The sequence below is a fragment of the Piliocolobus tephrosceles genome, chromosome 1, assembly GCF_002776525.5.
Source record: "Piliocolobus tephrosceles isolate RC106 chromosome 1, ASM277652v3, whole genome shotgun sequence".
Classification (NCBI taxonomy): Eukaryota; Metazoa; Chordata; class Mammalia; order Primates; family Cercopithecidae; genus Piliocolobus; species Piliocolobus tephrosceles.
The window spans coordinates 14,117,739-14,136,238 of record NC_045434.1 but is presented as its reverse complement, the minus strand read 5'-3'; the positions used below and the strand labels follow the sequence as shown (position 1 = coordinate 14,136,238).

At 40.0% G+C, this 18,500-nt stretch overlaps 1 protein-coding gene across 4 annotated transcripts in view; it reads right to left on the bottom strand.

Annotated features, from left to right (window-relative positions):
- TARBP1 (TAR (HIV-1) RNA binding protein 1) overlaps window positions 1-18,500 on the bottom strand; it is an 85,047-nt gene that overhangs the window by 35,304 nt on the left and 31,243 nt on the right. For 3 of the 4 annotated variants that reach the window (XR_003309614.1, XM_026455100.2, XM_026455101.1), the window contains exons 12-19: window positions 16,965-17,137; window positions 10,089-10,186; window positions 6,266-6,427; window positions 2,927-3,141; window positions 2,259-2,520; window positions 1,980-2,168; window positions 407-597; window positions 148-219 (exon numbers count right to left, since the gene is read on the bottom strand). Coding sequence is in view for 3 of the 4 variants with exons in the window: in XM_026455100.2 (XP_026310885.1) it covers window positions 148-219; window positions 407-597; window positions 1,980-2,168; window positions 2,259-2,520; window positions 2,927-3,141; window positions 6,266-6,427; window positions 10,089-10,186; window positions 16,965-17,137 (1,362 nt within the window). In the remaining variant the exon portion in view is untranslated. The remainder of the gene's footprint in view (window positions 1-147; window positions 220-406; window positions 598-1,979; window positions 2,169-2,258; window positions 2,521-2,926; window positions 3,142-6,265; window positions 6,428-10,088; window positions 10,187-16,964; window positions 17,138-18,500) is intronic. The other variant, XM_026455102.1, reaches the window with a different exon arrangement.

Below are 18,500 nucleotides of genomic sequence, written 5' to 3'. Positions count from 1 at the left end.
ACTTTTGAAGGCTCATCCCATCTTATTAATATATTAGATGTCACTAGCAACATTTATTAAATTTAGCAAATAGAGAATGTTTGTCATATGACGTGAAATTTTTAATACCTCATTTATGTGAAGACAGAGAAAATCTACCATACTTACTTTTCCATAACAATATTTGCCGCACAGTCATGTCCAAGGTTTTCTATGAAGGTCTGTACATCCTGAACAAGTCTTTCCATAAAAAACATTTGATAAAGAACAACAGGTTTTAAATAGAAAAAAAATTAAATCCCCAAGGTTAAAGTTAACTAATAATTTATATTCTTCTAATTGAAAGCCTCAAAACAAAGACATAATTCTATCCCCAAGTAGGCACTTAATACAAGTTATGACCAGCTGAAATAATAGCATCTTTTACCTTTGATCACGCCTAAACACAGTTCCAAATATACAAGCCTCAAGGATAAGTTCGCTATAATTTTTAGCACTTGATAAAGATCCTTGGGACACATTTGAAGCAGACACTATCCAAGACTGACAGCAGTAACTTATCAGTGTATTGAAGACTCCAGTCTTTATAGCAGACATTTCAATTATCTTGTACATAATCTGGAATAAAATACAATGGTCATTTTATCCTTTGATTTAGTTTAAAAAAAAAAATCAGTGCTGCTAAAAACTGTTACTTAGTGTCAACATAATCAGAATAGTCTAACAACTGTTAAATTCATTACTGTTAGAATAACTTTGCAAGATGATCAATAATCAGAGAGTGCTATTTCATCTCTTGATAATAAAAATAAATAAAACTTTACTAATAGTGATATTTAAACTCTTCAAGAGAAACAATTGCCCAAAGCAGTAGAATCAAGGGGAAAAACACCTCACCCACACACATTCAGCTTCCTTTGTTTGCATTTTGCCAGTGGCCTTCCTTGGGCTGAGGCAGCAAAGACCAGCGTCTCTAAGTATGTACTATGGGGCAGAAAAGGATCAAGAAAGGCAGCACAGGGCTACAGAGAAATAACGGAATCTGACTCTCCCTGTTTCCCTGGGGATCAGGAGCTACACTGGAATTCCACCTTGATATGTTCCTATCTCAGTGGCTGCGAATGAAAATACCTCCATAAACCAGCAAGACCTTTTGATAAGGGTTACAGTCAGAAAAATATTTCTCTACACCACACACACAAAAATAAAAAAAAAAAACCCTGTGCCAAAGTGCAATGACAAATGGCGCCTGATATTTGCCTTCAAGTATCCGGGTGAAATGAGACTGATTGTGGAAAGAGCATGCCAACTCCTACTCAACCCAGCAATCAATTACATTGTCATGGAGGAATGACCGGTGTTGCTAGATTATCTCATTTTCCAAGCAATCCAGTTTTTCATACAGATTTCCCAACTCTCTTTTTTTTTTTTTGAGACGGAGTCTTGTTCAATTGCCCAGGATGGAGTGCAGTGGCGTGATCTCACCTCACTGCAACCTCCACCTCCTGGGTTCAAGCAATTCTCCTGCCTCAACCTCCTGAGTAGCTGGGATTACAGGCATGCACCACCACACCTGGTTAATTTTTGTATTTTTCGTAGAGACAGGGTTTCGCCATGTTGGCCAGGCTGGTCTCGAACTGCTGACCTCAGGTGATCCGCCCGCCTCAGCCTCTCAAAGTGGTAGGATCGCAGGCATGAGCCACCGTGCCTGGCCAGATGTCCCAACAATTAAATGTTGCCAGGTAATCAAAATTTTAAACACTGTATGAACCAAACAAACCGTTCCTGAGGCAGATGTGGCTCCAGGCTACCGTTTTGTACCTTCTCTTCTACATCTGTCAGATATTCTCATTCTTACTCTTGATATTTAAGAAGGTTCAAAAATATTTTTGACTGAAGGAATAAAGAACCACAAATCTGAGAATATAACTCTCACGTTCCTCATGTGCTGAAGCTCACACACGTGAAAAGAAAAGCAGAAAGAAAAGAAAGGTAGTTACCTCTTTTATTTTGAAATATGCCTGGCCCTTGATTTTGGCAGCAATGGTGAGAACTTTGTTATCAAACACAAACTGAACAAAAGCTTTTAAATTAGGCCAGAATATCAGCTGAGTGTTGCTTAAAGAAGATATAATTTTCCAAGCCATGTCAAAAGCCTCTATGCAGAGTGATTCAGAGGAGGTCAGAAGCTGGTAGGAAAAAAAAACACATACTTATTTTAGAAACTTTGATCGCCACTCCTTTAGTTCCTCTTCAATTCATGTTTCACTCTATGTTACCTTGGGAACCAACACTTTCAAGCAATGGAACACTGGTAAAACTTGATCAGAAGAAAGAACGGTGAGGGCTTCTAGTGCAGACTGCAAAGTCCTGATTGGCATCTGAACGGCAGGCAGAAGCGGTTCCAGAATTTCACTCCCTGTGCTTGGTATAAGGGTGTGATATTTTTTCAACAGGAAAGAGAGGCACACCCATTGATCATGAATATATTGTGCAACTATTTTTCCCCATCCTTGGGAAGATGACAATTCTTCTAAAACACTGAAATAAAAAATAAAGTTACTAGGCCATACTTCCCCAACTTGCCTCCACGTCTTTTGCACGTAGCACACTATCCTTCTAAAGCAGGGGTATACAGATATACACGGTCATTATCAAACAGCCTACCTACCAATAACTAAGGAAACCACATAAACCTTAATTTTCTAACTCCTCTGAAAGTAGGCACTTTTGCTCATGTTAAATGATTCAGAGAAAACTAGATGCAGAAAAGTCCGCAAGTCTCCAGCAACAGAAATGAGTAACTCCAGTAACAGAGTTACACTACACTTTCATCCTGAATGGGGCTTCAGCTCCAAAATTCTGTAACTATATAAGCAATGTTGGGCAATCATGAACCCCTGATGACAACAGAAATGGATTTTTTAAGCCTTAACTCTCCCTGTACCTGGTACACTCCGAGGGGGGAGCATAACTGCTCTGCTCCTCTGCATGGGGCTTCTGCAGCGTCTGATTGAGCTGAAGAGAGGAAAGGAAGCTTTCCAGGGGCCCAGCATGGAGAGAGTCCAGCTGCAGCTCAGGCTTCTGGTCTATGGCCTCACACACCATGGCCAAGGCAGCCATGCTCACTACTCTCTGAATCTGACTTCCAAGTGTTGGCTCCTGAAAAGGAAATGTGACCATGTTTTATTTGATATACGCAAGTCTTAATCAGTAAGGACCTCAGTTGCCAGTCTATGGAAAGCTCAGGCTCCCCTTTTTCCTCTTCCTGCCTGCTCCTGAATATCAGGAGGAATAAAAGGAAATCCAACATGCATCATTCACTTCCATTACTTCTCTATAGATTGGCAGTGAACAATTTTAAAGTAGCAATAAGAACTCAGCAATTTAGATTAAGACAACAATGGGATCTTTTCATTTGGTAAACAGGTAACTGGAACTGGTACATGACAGATTTGCTGCGTACAGAACCCAAAGCTATGTGTAAGTCCTTCTCGACCTTTCTCCTACTCGCATACACATCTGCATGCAGCATTCCTACGGGTAAGCCTTATTTTAACTGTCTGCTGAAACAAGTTAAAAAAAATATAAAAGACTCCAGGTTACACATAATTCTTTCAATCAGCTGCACACTACTTTTGGAGAAGTCACGCAGCCCAGCAGTTAAGAGCTGGACTCAGGAACCACAAAGCCCAGGTCTGAATCCTAGCTCTGTGCTACTACCAGTATGAGTGTAGACATACTACACCTTAGTTTTCTCATCTGTAAAATGGGGACAGAAAAGAATCTACTTCATGGGGTTACTGTGAAGATTAAGCAAATGGGTTACTGCATGTAAAACACTTGGAACTCCACATGTAGGAAAGGAGTGTAGCCAAGACAACCTGGTCTATACTTAAAGAGAAAAATCAACAATCTCTCACCAAGCTAGGAGTGCAGGCAAGAAGTCAGACACAGAAAACAACAGCACTGAGAGACTACAGCAGTTCTCTCAAATACTGCCAACCAGTAATGTCTGTATCAGAAAGGAAATTTCTGCTTATTCCATACCCCTCCCTCACTCTCCAAAAATAAATCAACCATCTCTACAGAAAAATTGTACATATCAACACTGCCAACATATGAAATAGAATTTAGGGTTACCTTTGGGCCAACTATGGTCCCCACTAACCTTAATGTAATTCAGTGAATTACTAAAGGAAGCTGATTTTTAAGAATAAGAGTTACTGTGGCATGGTTCATGGTTTGGTTGTATATTTAGAACTCACAATGTTCTTTCATGACACTAACAGACTAATAGGTACCAGACAGGATGCTGAAATATTAATCATCTTCCTTATCATTTCCTCCTAGAATAAAATTAAATTATTAAAGCAATCGAGTACCTTCTTTGTTTTTCTTAGTAGCCTGGACTAGTTAGCCTGATTGAGTTCAACTTATTAAACACTTACCACATGTTAAGTGAAAATGGCTTTTATTGAGGCCTTTCTATCTGCCAGGTACGGTTCTAAAGATTTAACATGTATGAACCTTCTTTAATTCCCACATCAGCTCTATAATCCCCATGTTGCAGGTGCAGTAAATGAGACACAGAGGGGTTAAATAATGTAGGTCACACAGTTAGCAAAAATAAAGCCAGAATTCAAACCCAGCAACTCTAACTCCAAAGCCTGTGCTCTTCATTGCTAAGCCTTATTGTGCTATGTTCAAGAAATGCCTTGACCAGGCGCAGTGGCTCACGCCTGTAATCCCAGCACTTTGGGAGGCCGAGGCGGGTGGATCACCTAGGTCAGGAGTTTGAGACCAGCCTGGCCAACATGGTAAAACTCCATCTCTACTAAAAATAAAAAAATCAGCCAGGCGTGGTGGCAGGCACCTATAATCACAGCTACCCGGGAGGCTGAGGCAGGAGAATTGCTTGAACCCAGGGGGCCGAGGTTGCAGTGAGCCAGTGGCACCACTGCACTCCAGTCTTGGCAAAAGAACGAAACTCCATCTCCAAAAAACAAAACAAAACAAAAAAAATGCCTTGAGACCAGGCACGGTGGCTCACACCTACAATCCCAGAACTTCAGGAGGCTGAGGCGGACAGATCGCTTGAGGTCAGAAGTTCGAGACCACCCTGGCCAACATGGCAAAACCCCATCTCCATTAAAAATACAAAAATTAGCCAGGCATGGTGGCACACGCCTATAGGCCCAGCTACTCGGGAGGTTGAGATAGAATTGCTTGAACCCAGGAGGCTGAGATTGCAGTGAGCCAAGATCACACCACTGCACTCAGTCTGGGTGACAGACTGTCTCAAAAAAAAAAAAAAAAAAAAAAAGGAAAAGATATATATGCATACATTACTCCAAAAACAAGAAAGATGGAAATACACACTATAAATGAGGCATAAAGAGCAACAGGAAGATGAAGGAGAGTGAGATACTGATCGATGAAGACCGCAAAGAGAAAAGAGATTCCAGCTGGTCCATAAAAGGGGGGACCAGATGCTGACAAGCGTATGCTGGAGGAGAGGGCACCCATTCTCCATGGAGGGACCAGACTGAATGACAGCCTCTAGGAGGAAGACAGGACACATGCTTGTGATTTGTAAAACTCTAAGTAGCCTAGAGTGGCTGCAAAGTCATGGCACTGTGGGAAGGAGGGGGAAAGGCAGTGGACAGTGGACAGCCAGGCTGCAAAATGAGGTAGGAAACCAAGCATGGAGGGCAATAATGTCAGACTATAAAATGTCCTTTACCGGACACATTTGGGCAAAAGACCTAGTACAGGTGAAATGTCTGTATCTAAATGATTTTAAGATCGATGCCTCTTATATGTTTAGTATTATATTAACAGCATCACCTGTAATCCCAGTACTTTGGGAGGCTAAGGTGGGTGGATCACGAGGTCAGGAGTTCGAGACCAGCCTGGTTAACATGGTAAAACCCGTCTCTACTAAAAAATACAAAAATTAGCCAGCTGTGGTGGCACGCACCTGTAATCCCAGCTACTCAAGAGGCTGAGGCAGGAGAATCACTTGAACCCAGGAGGTAGAGGTTGCAGTAAGCCAAGATTGTGCCATGGCACCCCAGCCTGGCTGACAGAGTGAGACTACGTCTCAACAACAACAAAAAAAGAGTATCAATCTTAACCACATCTTATCACCAGAGGGTACTATTTTAAAACTGAATTTTAGCTAATGCTTTGTATGGTATCAAAATAGTATATAAGAACTGAATATGTATTCGCTGTATGCCTTATTCAAGATAACTGCAAACCTGGAATCAAAGAGGCTTACCTGTCCACTGTCCATCTCTTGAAGATGCTGAATGGACGCATTTTTCAAAAGAGAAATAACTCTCCAAATAGGGTTACCTCTTTTCCACCCAACCTTCAAATGCAGATTTATAAGCTCGGTTAACACCATCAGGTATAAATGGCAACGGTCCAGATCTGAAACCTAAGACAAGGATGAAAACACTTCTGGGTACAAGCAAGATTCACGATTTTCACAAAACCACAAGCCTTCAGGCAGGAAAAGTTTACTTAAAAGACCACAACAACTACACTGATGAGAAAATAAGTTCTTTTCTCCAAGCAGCCTTCCATAACCTCCCATGCAGAGCTAAGGGCTGCCTTCTCTGTGCTTACACAGTGACTGTGCATTCAGCACAATTACGGTGCATTTCACAATTGAGTCATCTGTCTCCCCACCTATGAAGGAGACCTTAGATAGCAGAAACTACCATCTACCAATTCTTACGTCCCAGGGCTAGTACATCATAAATAGTAATGATAACGGTTATAGCAATGACTACTTCCATTGTTTACAAAAATCACTTCTCACAAAAAAGATCACTGTCCCACTTTCATAAGACAACTAAGTTTCAGGGAAGTTAAACAACTCGCCCAATAGCTCAGAGCCAGTAAGAGGGACAGCATTAAATGCAAATTTTTTGACTCATAAACCCAGAAAAAAATGGGTTCAGCTCTACTATGCACTAGCCCTGTGACATAGGACAAGTCATTTAACTCTTCATTACTAAGCCTTATTGTGTTAAGGTCTCATAATCCAGGTGGGGAGATGGATGACTCAATTGTGAAATGTGCCGTAATTGTGCTGAATGCACAGTCATTGCCTAACCTTGTCCTTGTCCATAATATAGAGAGAGTAATATTTATCCATCACAGAGTTTCTGAAAGTATCAATGGGAGAAACTATTACTATATTAATATATTATTACTATACCAGAAGAGGCCTCCTATGGCACATAGAAAGCACACAGGAAGTAATTTGATCAGTTTTTACTGAGCAACCACTGGATGCCTAGCACTTTGCCAGGTGCTAGGATACAGTGCAGGCAGAAGGTAACAATTACAAGACTGAACAAAAGGGCAAGAGTGAGGGATGAAGGTACCAGGGAGGGTTCCTAAGTTTTTGGCTTAAGAAACTGGCGGGATGGTGGGACATTCACTGCGACAGTGACCTGGAGAACCTCCTGTAGGAATGATGACGAGGGGGTCAGTTTTGAACAGTGTGAGAAATTCGACTGACACCATCAGAGAGTAAGCGACTGAGAGTGTTAAGCTCAGAAGGGTGGTCTGAGGTGGAGACAGAGATTTGAGGGTCCCTGGCAGAATTGAAGCTGGGGATGTAGATGAGATCATCAAGTGACAGGGGAGAGAAAGAGAAAAGAAGGGGACAGGGCCAAGCTTTAAAGAGCTCTGGCTTCAAAGGTTAGGAAGCAGAGAATGGACTTTCAAAGAAGAAATGGAAATAATGGCCAGAAAGATGAGGGGCTGGGGTAAGGAGAAGCATGAGAGAATGACATCATAGAAGTTAAACAGCGTTTCAAGCGGGAGGTGGTCAGCAGTGTCCGCTGGAACAAAAGAATCAAGAAAAATACAGTTTGGAAAGTATCCATTAAGTTTATGACAAAGAGTCGCTGACAACTTTGGCGAGAGTCATTTCTGTGTTGTAACAAAGATAAAAGCCAAATTAGAATTAAATTGGGTCTGCTTAAAGAGAAGGACATAGGGTGCTAGAAGGGAACATGAAATTGAGAGAGGGTTCTTTTAAAATGAGGGACCCTTGGCTGGGCACGGTGGCTCACGCCTGTAATCCCAGCACTTTGGGAGGTCAAGGTAGGCAGATCACCTGAGGTCAGGGGTTCAAGACCAGCCTGACCAACATAGTGAAACTCCATCTCTACTAAAAATACAAAAATCAGCCACGCATGTTGGTGTATGCCCGTGATCCCAGCTACTCGGGAGGCTGAGACAGGAGATCGCTTGAACCCGGGAGGTGGAGGGTGCACTGAGCCGAGATCAGGCCACTGCACCACAGCCTGGGCGACAGAGCAAGACTCCATCTCAGAAAAATTTAAAAAAAATAAATAAATAAAATGAGGGACCCTCAAATCTGTTAAAATGCTCATGAAAAGAATTCAGGGGAAAAGCAGTCGTTGAAAACACAAGAAAGAAAGAAAATAATCAATAGTGTAAAATGCTTAAGAAAATGGAAACGGATGAAATCCCAATTTCCTTACTCTCTTGTAACAAAGGGAAAACAGGGAGGATGGATTCAGGTGTGGGTGAGCATATAGCCTAAGTCCATACATCTGGCAACTGGAAATTGAGAGCATTCCAGCCGGACAGCCACTATTTCCTCTGTGAACTAAGACAGGCAGTGGCGTAGCAGCTGTAGTGCAAAGACTGAAGGTCATCTCTCTTTCCAACTCAATGGCTTCACAATGGTAGGTTGAAATCAGCAGTGGAAATTGGTAAATACTGCAGAGGCAGGCTCTTTTTTCCCCTCGAGTCAGTCATTAAACACTGACCAGCACACTGCTGACAGGGGAAAGTGTGGGAAGAGAACACTATTAAACTCTAAGCTACTAAACAAACGTACTTAACTGGAAATTCTAATTAATTAATTAAAGAATGGCTTTTTCAAAACAATTTAAAACTATCATATATGGAATTACTTGTTAAAATATTTGCATCTAAAAGATAAAATAACATCAAGCTTTCCCTTTAAGTTATATTTAGCTTCAAAATCCAAACAAACCAAAACATGTTCTATAACGGGGCATCATATAAGCATAAGGGAGGGTCATTAAACTTCTTTTATATATGTTTGGAAATTTCCCATATAAAAAGGCAAAAATAATAAATACTGAAGATAAAAAGTGGTATTGGAGCAAAACTTAAATTTTAAAGTTACTTAGATATTTAAATGACTTCTTGTTAAATACATACACCGACTATGTACCCCACAAAAATTGAAAATAAATAAATGACTTCTTAAAAATTTAGGTGTACTAGAATTCATATTAATGATTGCTTGACAAACATTAAGGAAGACAGAGACAAATTTCCCCACTCCAAAGAGATTTTCATAATAGTTTCCTTGCCTTTCTATAATAAAATTTCAAGTCTTTCAGTCGAATACTTGTATTTTTATATTTTCATGCCTGTATAAGCTGTCAAATAAATGTATTAATATTTAATTGGGTATTTAAAAGCATTCAAATTATTTCAACATTTGTCCCCAGAGATTTTAAACAAACAAACAAAAATGAACAGACATATAAGAACTGGTATTTTCAAGGTATTCTTTAAGGGGAAAAGCTTGTTTAGATGTCCTAAAAGAACAATTATGTACAGTCTAGAGATAGAGAAGACAGCTACAGTCACAGAGCATCCTCTATACCTAAAAACTAATTGCATTTAAGAATCACTGATGGATTCTTAACACACACACCCCCACTCAGGGTCCGGTCTCAAACCTGCCACATCAGAATCTCGGGATATGGGCCCCAAAATGCACTGAATGTGTGTAGTACTTCAAATATGTTACATCATTTGAAACTCTCCAAACCCTTGGATGTAAACGGGGTGAGGCTCAGAAGATCTATGTAACTTGCCCAAGGTCATAGCTAACAATACAGATGGAATTGGAACTAGGAGACTCCAAAGTCTAAGTTTTTTTCTGCTGCTTCCTAAGACCGTTTCTTGAGAAAATTAATTTTTCTTTTCAATTTAATACAGTGTCAGTGATCACTGAAATATTGGTGAAAAGAATGAAAGAAATGAAAGTTACTCCAATGAATACTTACACTATTTAGCTCATTCATAGTAAGTCGTCTGAGAATAAATTCAGAAATGCTCTCTGTAGTAGACATGACAAAGTTCTGCAGAACAGTAAACACCTCATCTGTATGGGGTAAAAATGCATGCAACTAAAATGATAGCAGTTCTTTGGTACAAAACACACCAAATATTCTAGTAAATGTACAACTGGGCTAAGCACATGAATCACTTGCCAAAAATAAACTGCAATAATATAATCATTATTCGCCCCATGGGGAAAGCTATACGTAACCTTAAGTCACTTAGGAGTCCCAGTTGTAGTTAGAATGGATCGGGACACTCTTCCCTCCACCACTGAACACAGCTATAAACCCTGGACAGCATGCATGAAGCACAAGGAAAAAATAGCAGGTGGATTCAGAGAAGTAACACTGAACAGTGGTGAGTTTACTAATGTTTCTCCCTCTGATCCTCCTCCCAGTTGTAACCAGATGCAGAAGCAGTCAACAAGGTGGGCAGCAGAAATGGGCACCAGCTTTCTGGTCAGGGAATGACCAAGGAACCTTCAAACAAACTCCTAGAATTAATAAGTCCTTCAGCAAGGTCACAGGATACAAGGTCAACAAACCAAAATCAATCATATTTCTATATATTAGTAACATATAGGTAAAAATTGAAAATTTTAAAACTATCAATTACAACAGCTTCCCCTCAAAAGAAATAGTGATAAATCTTACAAAACCTGTGTAAGATCTATACGCTGAAAACTATAAAACTCTGGTAAAAAAACTCAAAGACAACCTAAGTAAATGTAGAGACAGGCCAGGCGCGGTGGCTCATACCTGTAATCCCAGCACTCTGGGAGGCTGAGGTGGGCAGATCACCTGAGGTCAGGGGTTTGAGACCAACCTGGACAACATGGCGAAACCCCATTTCTACTCAAAATACAAAAATTAACCAGGCATGGTAGTGAGCACCTGCAGTCCCAGTTACTTGGGGGGCTGAGGCAGCAGGATTGCTTGAACATGGGAGGTGGAGGCTGCAGTGAGCTGAGATTGCACCACTGTACTCCAGCCTGGGTGACAAACTGAGACCCTGTCTCTAAATAAATAAATGTACGGAAATACCATATTCATGCATTAAAAGTTTCAGCATAAGAGAGCAATTCCCCGCAAACTGATCTATGTATTTAATGTAATTCCAGTTAAGATCCCAGCGGACTTTTTTTTTTTTTTGGAGGTACATGTAAGTTGATGATATAATTTATATGGAAAGGTAAAGGAACTAGAATAACTAAAAATATTTTTGGACAAAAAAGAATTCGAAGGAACCACACTACCTATTTTAAGACTTATTATAAATCTACAGTAACCAAAACTTTGTGGTATTGGCAAAGGAATAAACACTTAGATCAAAAGAATAGAATAGAGTCCAGAATTACACCAATACAAATACAGCCAAATTAATTATCTGTAAACAATTTTTTGAGATAGAATTCACAGAGTACTCAATTCTCCCATTAAAGGTATCTAATTCAATGGTTTCTTGTATAGTCACAGACATATGCAACCATCACCACAGTCAATATTAGCACATTTCACCACCACAAAGAGAAACTTCATACCCTTTAAATCATCAGGCCCTTAACCCCTGTTTCTTCCCAGCCCTAAGCGACCCCGGTCTACTTTCTGTCTCTACAGATTTGCCTATTCTGGACACTTCATTTAAATGAGATCATATAATATGTGATCTTTAGTGATCACCTTATGATAACGTTTTCAAGGTTTATTCATGCTGTAGCATGTATTACTACTTCATTCCTTTTTATGGCTGAATATGTATAAACCACATATTATCCATTCCTCTACCCATCTACTTTGGACTGTTTCCATCACGGCCAATTAATTTTTGACAAAAGTACAAAACAATTCAACAGAGAAAGGATACTCAGGCTCTCCAACAAATGGTGCTGGTGCAACCACACACCTAAAGGCAAAAAAACTAATCTTGACCTAAACCTTACACCTTAAAAATTAATCCTAAATATATCATAAATCTAAAAGTAAAATAATAAACTAAGGAGAAATCCTGTATGACCTGGGGCTAAGGCAGAGTTCTCAGTCATAATACCTACTGCATGATCCATAAAACAAAACAAAAATAAACTGGATTTCATCAGAATAAAAACTCGGTTCTGCAAAAGACACTATTAAGAAACTGAAAAGATAAGCTGCAGAGAAGAAGAAAATATGTGCAAACCATGTATCTGACAAAGGACTAACGAGGCAGAAGATTTAATAGACACCTCACAAAATGCTGCATCTATCACTCCGAGAAGTGTTTATTAAGAGATTACACATATTAAAAATTAATTTTAAATTTTCATGTTACCCAGGGGCTATATTATATGGCCTCTGGAGTATCTCATGAGTCACTTGCCAGGTCAAGAAGCCATCAGCCAATGATTGGAAAGTAAAAGGCTTTATTAAAAAATTTAAAACTATAACCAATGAATAAGGGAAAAACAGAATACTCTTATTTTCCATATTCCATACTATTCTTTCTGCCTTTTCGTTCTCCTATATATACAGTCAACTCTTTAAATATCAAACTCACATTAATAGCATAAAATAGTTTTATTTTCCTTGTATACAACCAAACTCATTCAATTAAAATAAATTTGAGATTTCAAGGGAAAGCTTAGGCCTTGGAGAAGAGAGAACAAAATGATACGAAGAAAAGTAGCTGCCTTCAAGGCAACCAATATTATCATCCCTACCCCAGGGGTTCCTCTTAATTACCACAATACAAAACAGCCTCTGTCTCACCCTCAAGGCACATCCCTTGGTCACTGCCACATCTCTGAATTTAACACCCTGTCACAATATACAAACTGTGGACAAAAGTTCAAGCCAGAATAAAAATGATGGTTTGGGGCCAGGCACAGTGACTCATGCCTATAATCCTCATGCCTGTAATCCTAGCACTTTGAGAGGCCGAGGCAGGCAGATCACCTGAGGTTGGGAGTTCGAGACCAGCCTGACCAACATGGAGAAACTAAAAATACAAAATTAGCCAGACATGGTGGCACATGCCTGTAATCCCAGCTACTCGGGAGGCTGAGGCAGGAGAATCACTTGAACCTGGGAGGCGGAGGTTGCAGTGAGCCAAGATCGTACCATTGCACTCCAGCCTGGGCAACAAGAGAGAAAACTCCATCTCGAAAAAAAAAAAAAAAAAAAAAAAAAATTATGGTTTGGTTTCCTTCCCTATGCCTCATATAATTTGTAGTAGTAAACTGAATCCCAAAAGAACAGGTACCAGAATTGGTCAAAAAGCGATCACAGTCAAAATCATGATGAAGCAGCACTTTATACCCATTAGGATGGCTATTATTTTTTAAAGCCCATTAACAAGTGTTGGAGAGGATGTGGAAAAACTGGAACCCTTGTGCACTACTGGTGCAAACGTAAAATGGTTCAGCCACTGTAGAAAAGTGTATGGCAGTTCCTCAAAAAATGAAACAGAATTACCATATGATACAGAAATCCCACTTCCAAAAGAATTGAAAGCAGGGACTCAGACAGACATTTGTACACCCATGTTCACAGCAGCATTATTCACAAAAGAGAAGGTGAAAAAAATCCCATTGTTCATCAACAGAAGAATGGATAACTAAATATAATATAGCCAAAAAACAGATTACTATTCAGCTTTTTAAAGAAATCAAAGTATGATACATGCTACAATACGGATGAACCTAGAAGAAACGATGTTCAGTTAAATAAGTCAGACACAAAAGGACAAATGCTGTATGATTCCACTTCTAGGACGTACCCAGAGGAGTCAACCTCACAGAGACAGAAAGTAGAATGGTGACTGCCGGGGCCTGGGGAAAGAGGAAAATGGGGAATTAGTGTTTGACAAGTACAGAATTCCAGTTCAGGAAGAGGAAAATTGGAGATGGATGATGGTGATGGCTGTACAACAGCGTGGATGTACTCTATGTCACAGAACTGTACGCTTACATATAGTGAAAATGTAAACTTTATGTATAAAACTATCTATGTGTAAAACTATGTATAAAAAGCTATGTCAGGAAGAAAAGTTCCAATAGACAAGAGATTACTCCCACAAAAAAAGCGAGACTCAGCAAAGAAGACCAGCCCACCACAGTGACCAATTCAGCCATCAATGAGGACAGAAGCAGTAATAATTACTGAAAGCTCATATAATCCAGTGTAATGAAAGGGAAGCTGTATTGTAACTAAAAGTATGTTTCCTCAAATTTAAAAATAAACATTATACAGTTATTGCAGATTAAACATATAATCATGGAAACATCATTTTACAAAAACTGTATCTGCAGAATGGCAATCCCTGAATCTCATCTGATTAGGCACAGTAAAGTGGTATTGCACATCACAGGCTGGAGGAACACACAGCCGTCTGGACTGCCGTCACTGTGGATTCGCGATTGCAACCTCAAGGGCGCGCTCAGCAAGCCCAGCAATCCTACAGCACTGCCTTAGAGCACTCACAAAGCCTCTTTCCCAGACAGATGCTTATACCTTGTCCTCACACTGCCAACACTTCCAGCCCCACCCTCACTCTATCTCCTCTTTCCTTAAAAAACCAGAATAAATTAGAAAAGAACTTCTATGACCTCCTATATCCACCCACCTGCACCTATCAGTGCTCCTTCTAGAACCTTCTAGAACCACTTGTGTCCTGGATTCCATACACTCTCACCTATGCTTGGATGCCAGTCAGCAAATACCACCCCTTTATGTCTTCCAAACCTCCCTCAGTCAAATCATTTCCAACAGCACATACACATGGTTATATTCACCTCTTAAGGAAACAAACAAACTTCTCGTTCCTCACCACCAATGGCTCCATTCCTCTGCCCCTCCACACAAAAAACTCACTATTTTACTCACTATTTTCATTTCTCTCCCTGAGTGGCCCCCACCACTGCCCCAGATTGCTTCCATCGAGGTCGCCACTGATTTCCATGTTGCTAAACTGGACGGTCAATTCCCAGTCCTTCTGTCAGGGCATCAGCAGCCTCTGGTGTGGGATCCCGCCCTCCTTCAGGAAACACATTCTTCACTGGCTTCCTGGTTTTCCTCCTCTCTGGCTATGAATTCCCCTAAGTATCCTCTGCTGTTCCTCTTCACCTCCCTAACCTCTAGCATTGGTGTCCCCAAGGTACTTGGACCCCTTCTCCATCTACACTTGCTCCCCAACACTCTCATCCAGTCTCACTTCAAATACTACCTGTATGTTAATGACTCCCAAGTTTCTATCTCTAACTCACAAATTCGAGAAGAGGGAAGATCTTAGGTTAAGTCTTATTACAAAGAGTAATAATAATAGGAGCAGGAAGAAACTTTGGGAGGTGAAGGATACGTCCATGACCTTGATGGTGGTGATGGTTTCACAGGTACCTATCCCCAAATTCATCAAGTTGCACACATTAAATATGTAAAGCCTTTTAACATATTATACCTCAATAAAGTAGTTTAAAAAATAGTATCTTGTTGAGAAATATCTATATATGTGCTAAAAATCCTTTTCTAAAATGCATGGAGGTAATAAAAGTCAAAACAGGAAGACAAAGAGTAACAGGAGGGCACTAAACAGGTAAATTCGTTCTTAGGTTGCATGTGAGTACACAGGTGTTTAATTACTTTGCATCCTAACTTATATACAACTTACATATCACACATTATTTTGTTTGTATCCAAAATTATGGCCATTTTTCAAGGGCACATGTGAGCCAGTTCTACACTGAAAGCACTGAGCATAGGAGTAAATAATCAGGACAGCTCCAATGAATTCAAATGTATGCCCTTAAGGAGTTGAAAGTCTTCTAAAAATTTACTGTATTTTCATAGCATTTGGTTCTGCTACTATCATTATAAAAAACAGGGTATTTCATAAGCATATATTAAAATATAATCGTATCAATTTTATTCTCAGGTTTAACCTAATACTAATGCTCCTCTAGAATTTTTAAATAGGAAATTTCTAAAACTGCAAATGACACTGGTCAGGAAGGACTGGGAGGTTCACCTGTCACTACTCTCATCTCTGATGTCTATGGGTTTTCAACTGCTGTTTTACATACCTTAGTTTAAGGAGAGAAGAAAGAGCTCAATGCTTCTACCTATTATCACTAACTTTCTCTGTGAAGTATTTTCTACTTAAAAGGTACTCAAAGATGAACATATTTAAAAACAAGTAATTATAAAATCACTGCCAAGAGTGGCAATCTGAAATGGATCCTGCTTAAACATATACAAAATAGTGACCATTTAAAATGGTCTGGAAATCAATAAGCACACATAAATTTTTCTAAAAAGCAAATGAAATTACATTATAGTAACCAACACATGTAAACCACTAGAGTGTCAACTCACGAGAACAGATGGTTGCTCCTTTACCACTGTATCCCCAGCGCCACTGGGAGATTCTCAATATTTAGAGTTAAGTTTTCTATTTTAAAAAGTCAGAAATTTCTGGCCGGGCGCGGTGGCTCAAGCCTGTAATCCCAGCACTTTCGGAGGCCGAGACGGGTGGATCACGAGGTCAGGAGATCGAGACCATCCTGGTCTACACGGTGAAACCACGTCTCTACTAAAAAATACAAAAAACTAGCCAGGCGAGATGGCGGGCGCCTGTAGTCCCAGCTACTCGGGAGGCTGAGGCAGGAGAATGGTGTAAACCCGGGAGGCGGAGCTTGCAGTGAGCCGAGATCGCGCCACTGCATCCCAGCCTGGGCGACAGAGCTAGACTCCGTCTCAAAAAAAAAAAAAAAAAGTCAGAAATTTCTTCTCACTCTAAATACCAATGCTGTATCAAGCAAGACACCAAGAGAAACAACTTATCCTCACCATCTTGGGCACTGGAACCTTTCAACCTGCATGTGTTCAACAGCTTCAACAGCAACTGGAGGCATCTGTCAGTCTTCAGCAAGGGCATGTAGGCATTGGTACCAAACTTCATAAGCACATCCAGAAGAGGATCTAAGAATATCCGCAATACATTCTCTGTTTTCTGCTTTCCACTAGACATTAAAAGACGTGCCAAAATCAACCATTTCAAAAGCATAAGCAAATTGCTTCCCGCCTATAATTGGGTGAAAACTGGTTAGCTAATGGATCCAATTAGACAAAGTTACTCTCATGAAAGACCCAGACAACCAGCAGCTATGAGGACTCATCTTCTGGTCCGTGCTTTCCCGAGTGTAGCGACTCACTAAAGAAAGCACAGGGAAGAACCACCGTCCTCAATGCCAGGCACCAGCAGGAAGGAAATCCTATACCCAATTTATGTGTAAATTAAATTGATGGGACCCGGCTTCCATAATACAAAAATATAAAACCAAAACAAACATAAGTTAGTCAAGGAAAAAGAACATGTTTTTAAAAATCCAAAACAAACAAACAAACAAAAACAACTAAGGATTTATTAAAAACTGTTATAACCAACTTTTTTTTTTTTTAAGATGGGGTCTCACTCTGTCGCCCAGGCTGGAGTGCTATGGTGTGATCACAGCTCACTGTGGCCTCAACCTCCCAGGCTCAAGCAATCTTCCCACATCAGCCTCCTAAGTGGCTGAGACCACAGGTGTGAGCCACCATGCCCAGCTAATTTTTTAATTTTTGCAGAGACGGGGTCTCACTTATTTTCCCAGGCTAGATAACCAACTTCAATCTTTGCCTAGAAAAGAGATTTGGTGTAAATCAAATTTACTGTATACCATGCAAATATCCTACCTGTTCTACCTAAGGATGCTGCTTATTGCAAAACTATAATCTGGTGAAAACTGATCTGCTTCCATTCTCACAAAATAGAAATCAGATTGTTAGAAGACTGTTTTATCTTTATTACTATTTTTTTAGATTATGTATTGTACAAAGGATCAAATCCAGTAAATCTCTTTACCTAAACTTACACTGGAATCTTGTAATCCACTTCTAATATTCTGATATAAAACCAGTGATTATTGTATATAATTTTTTAATCTTCTCTAATTTAACATTAAATTTTTTTCAGACAGAGTCTCACTCTGTGGTCCAGGCTGGAGTGCCATGGCGCAATCTTAGCTCACTACAACCTCTGCCACCCAGTTCAAGTGAGTTTCCCATCTTGGCTTCTCTAGTAGCTGGGACTGCAGGCATGTGCCAACACGTCTGGCTGATTTTTGTATTTTTAGTAGAGACAGGGTTTCACCATGTTGGCCAGTCTGGCCTCAAACTCCTGATGTCAGGTGACCTGCCCGCCTTGGCCTCTCAAAGTGCTGGGATTACAGGCGTGAGCCACCACGCCCAGCCATCTAATTAACATTAAATTGTTAAGTTTAATATTTAATTTATCAATTTAAAAGCACTAATATGCCCTATTCCTATTTATTATTAACTTTAAAC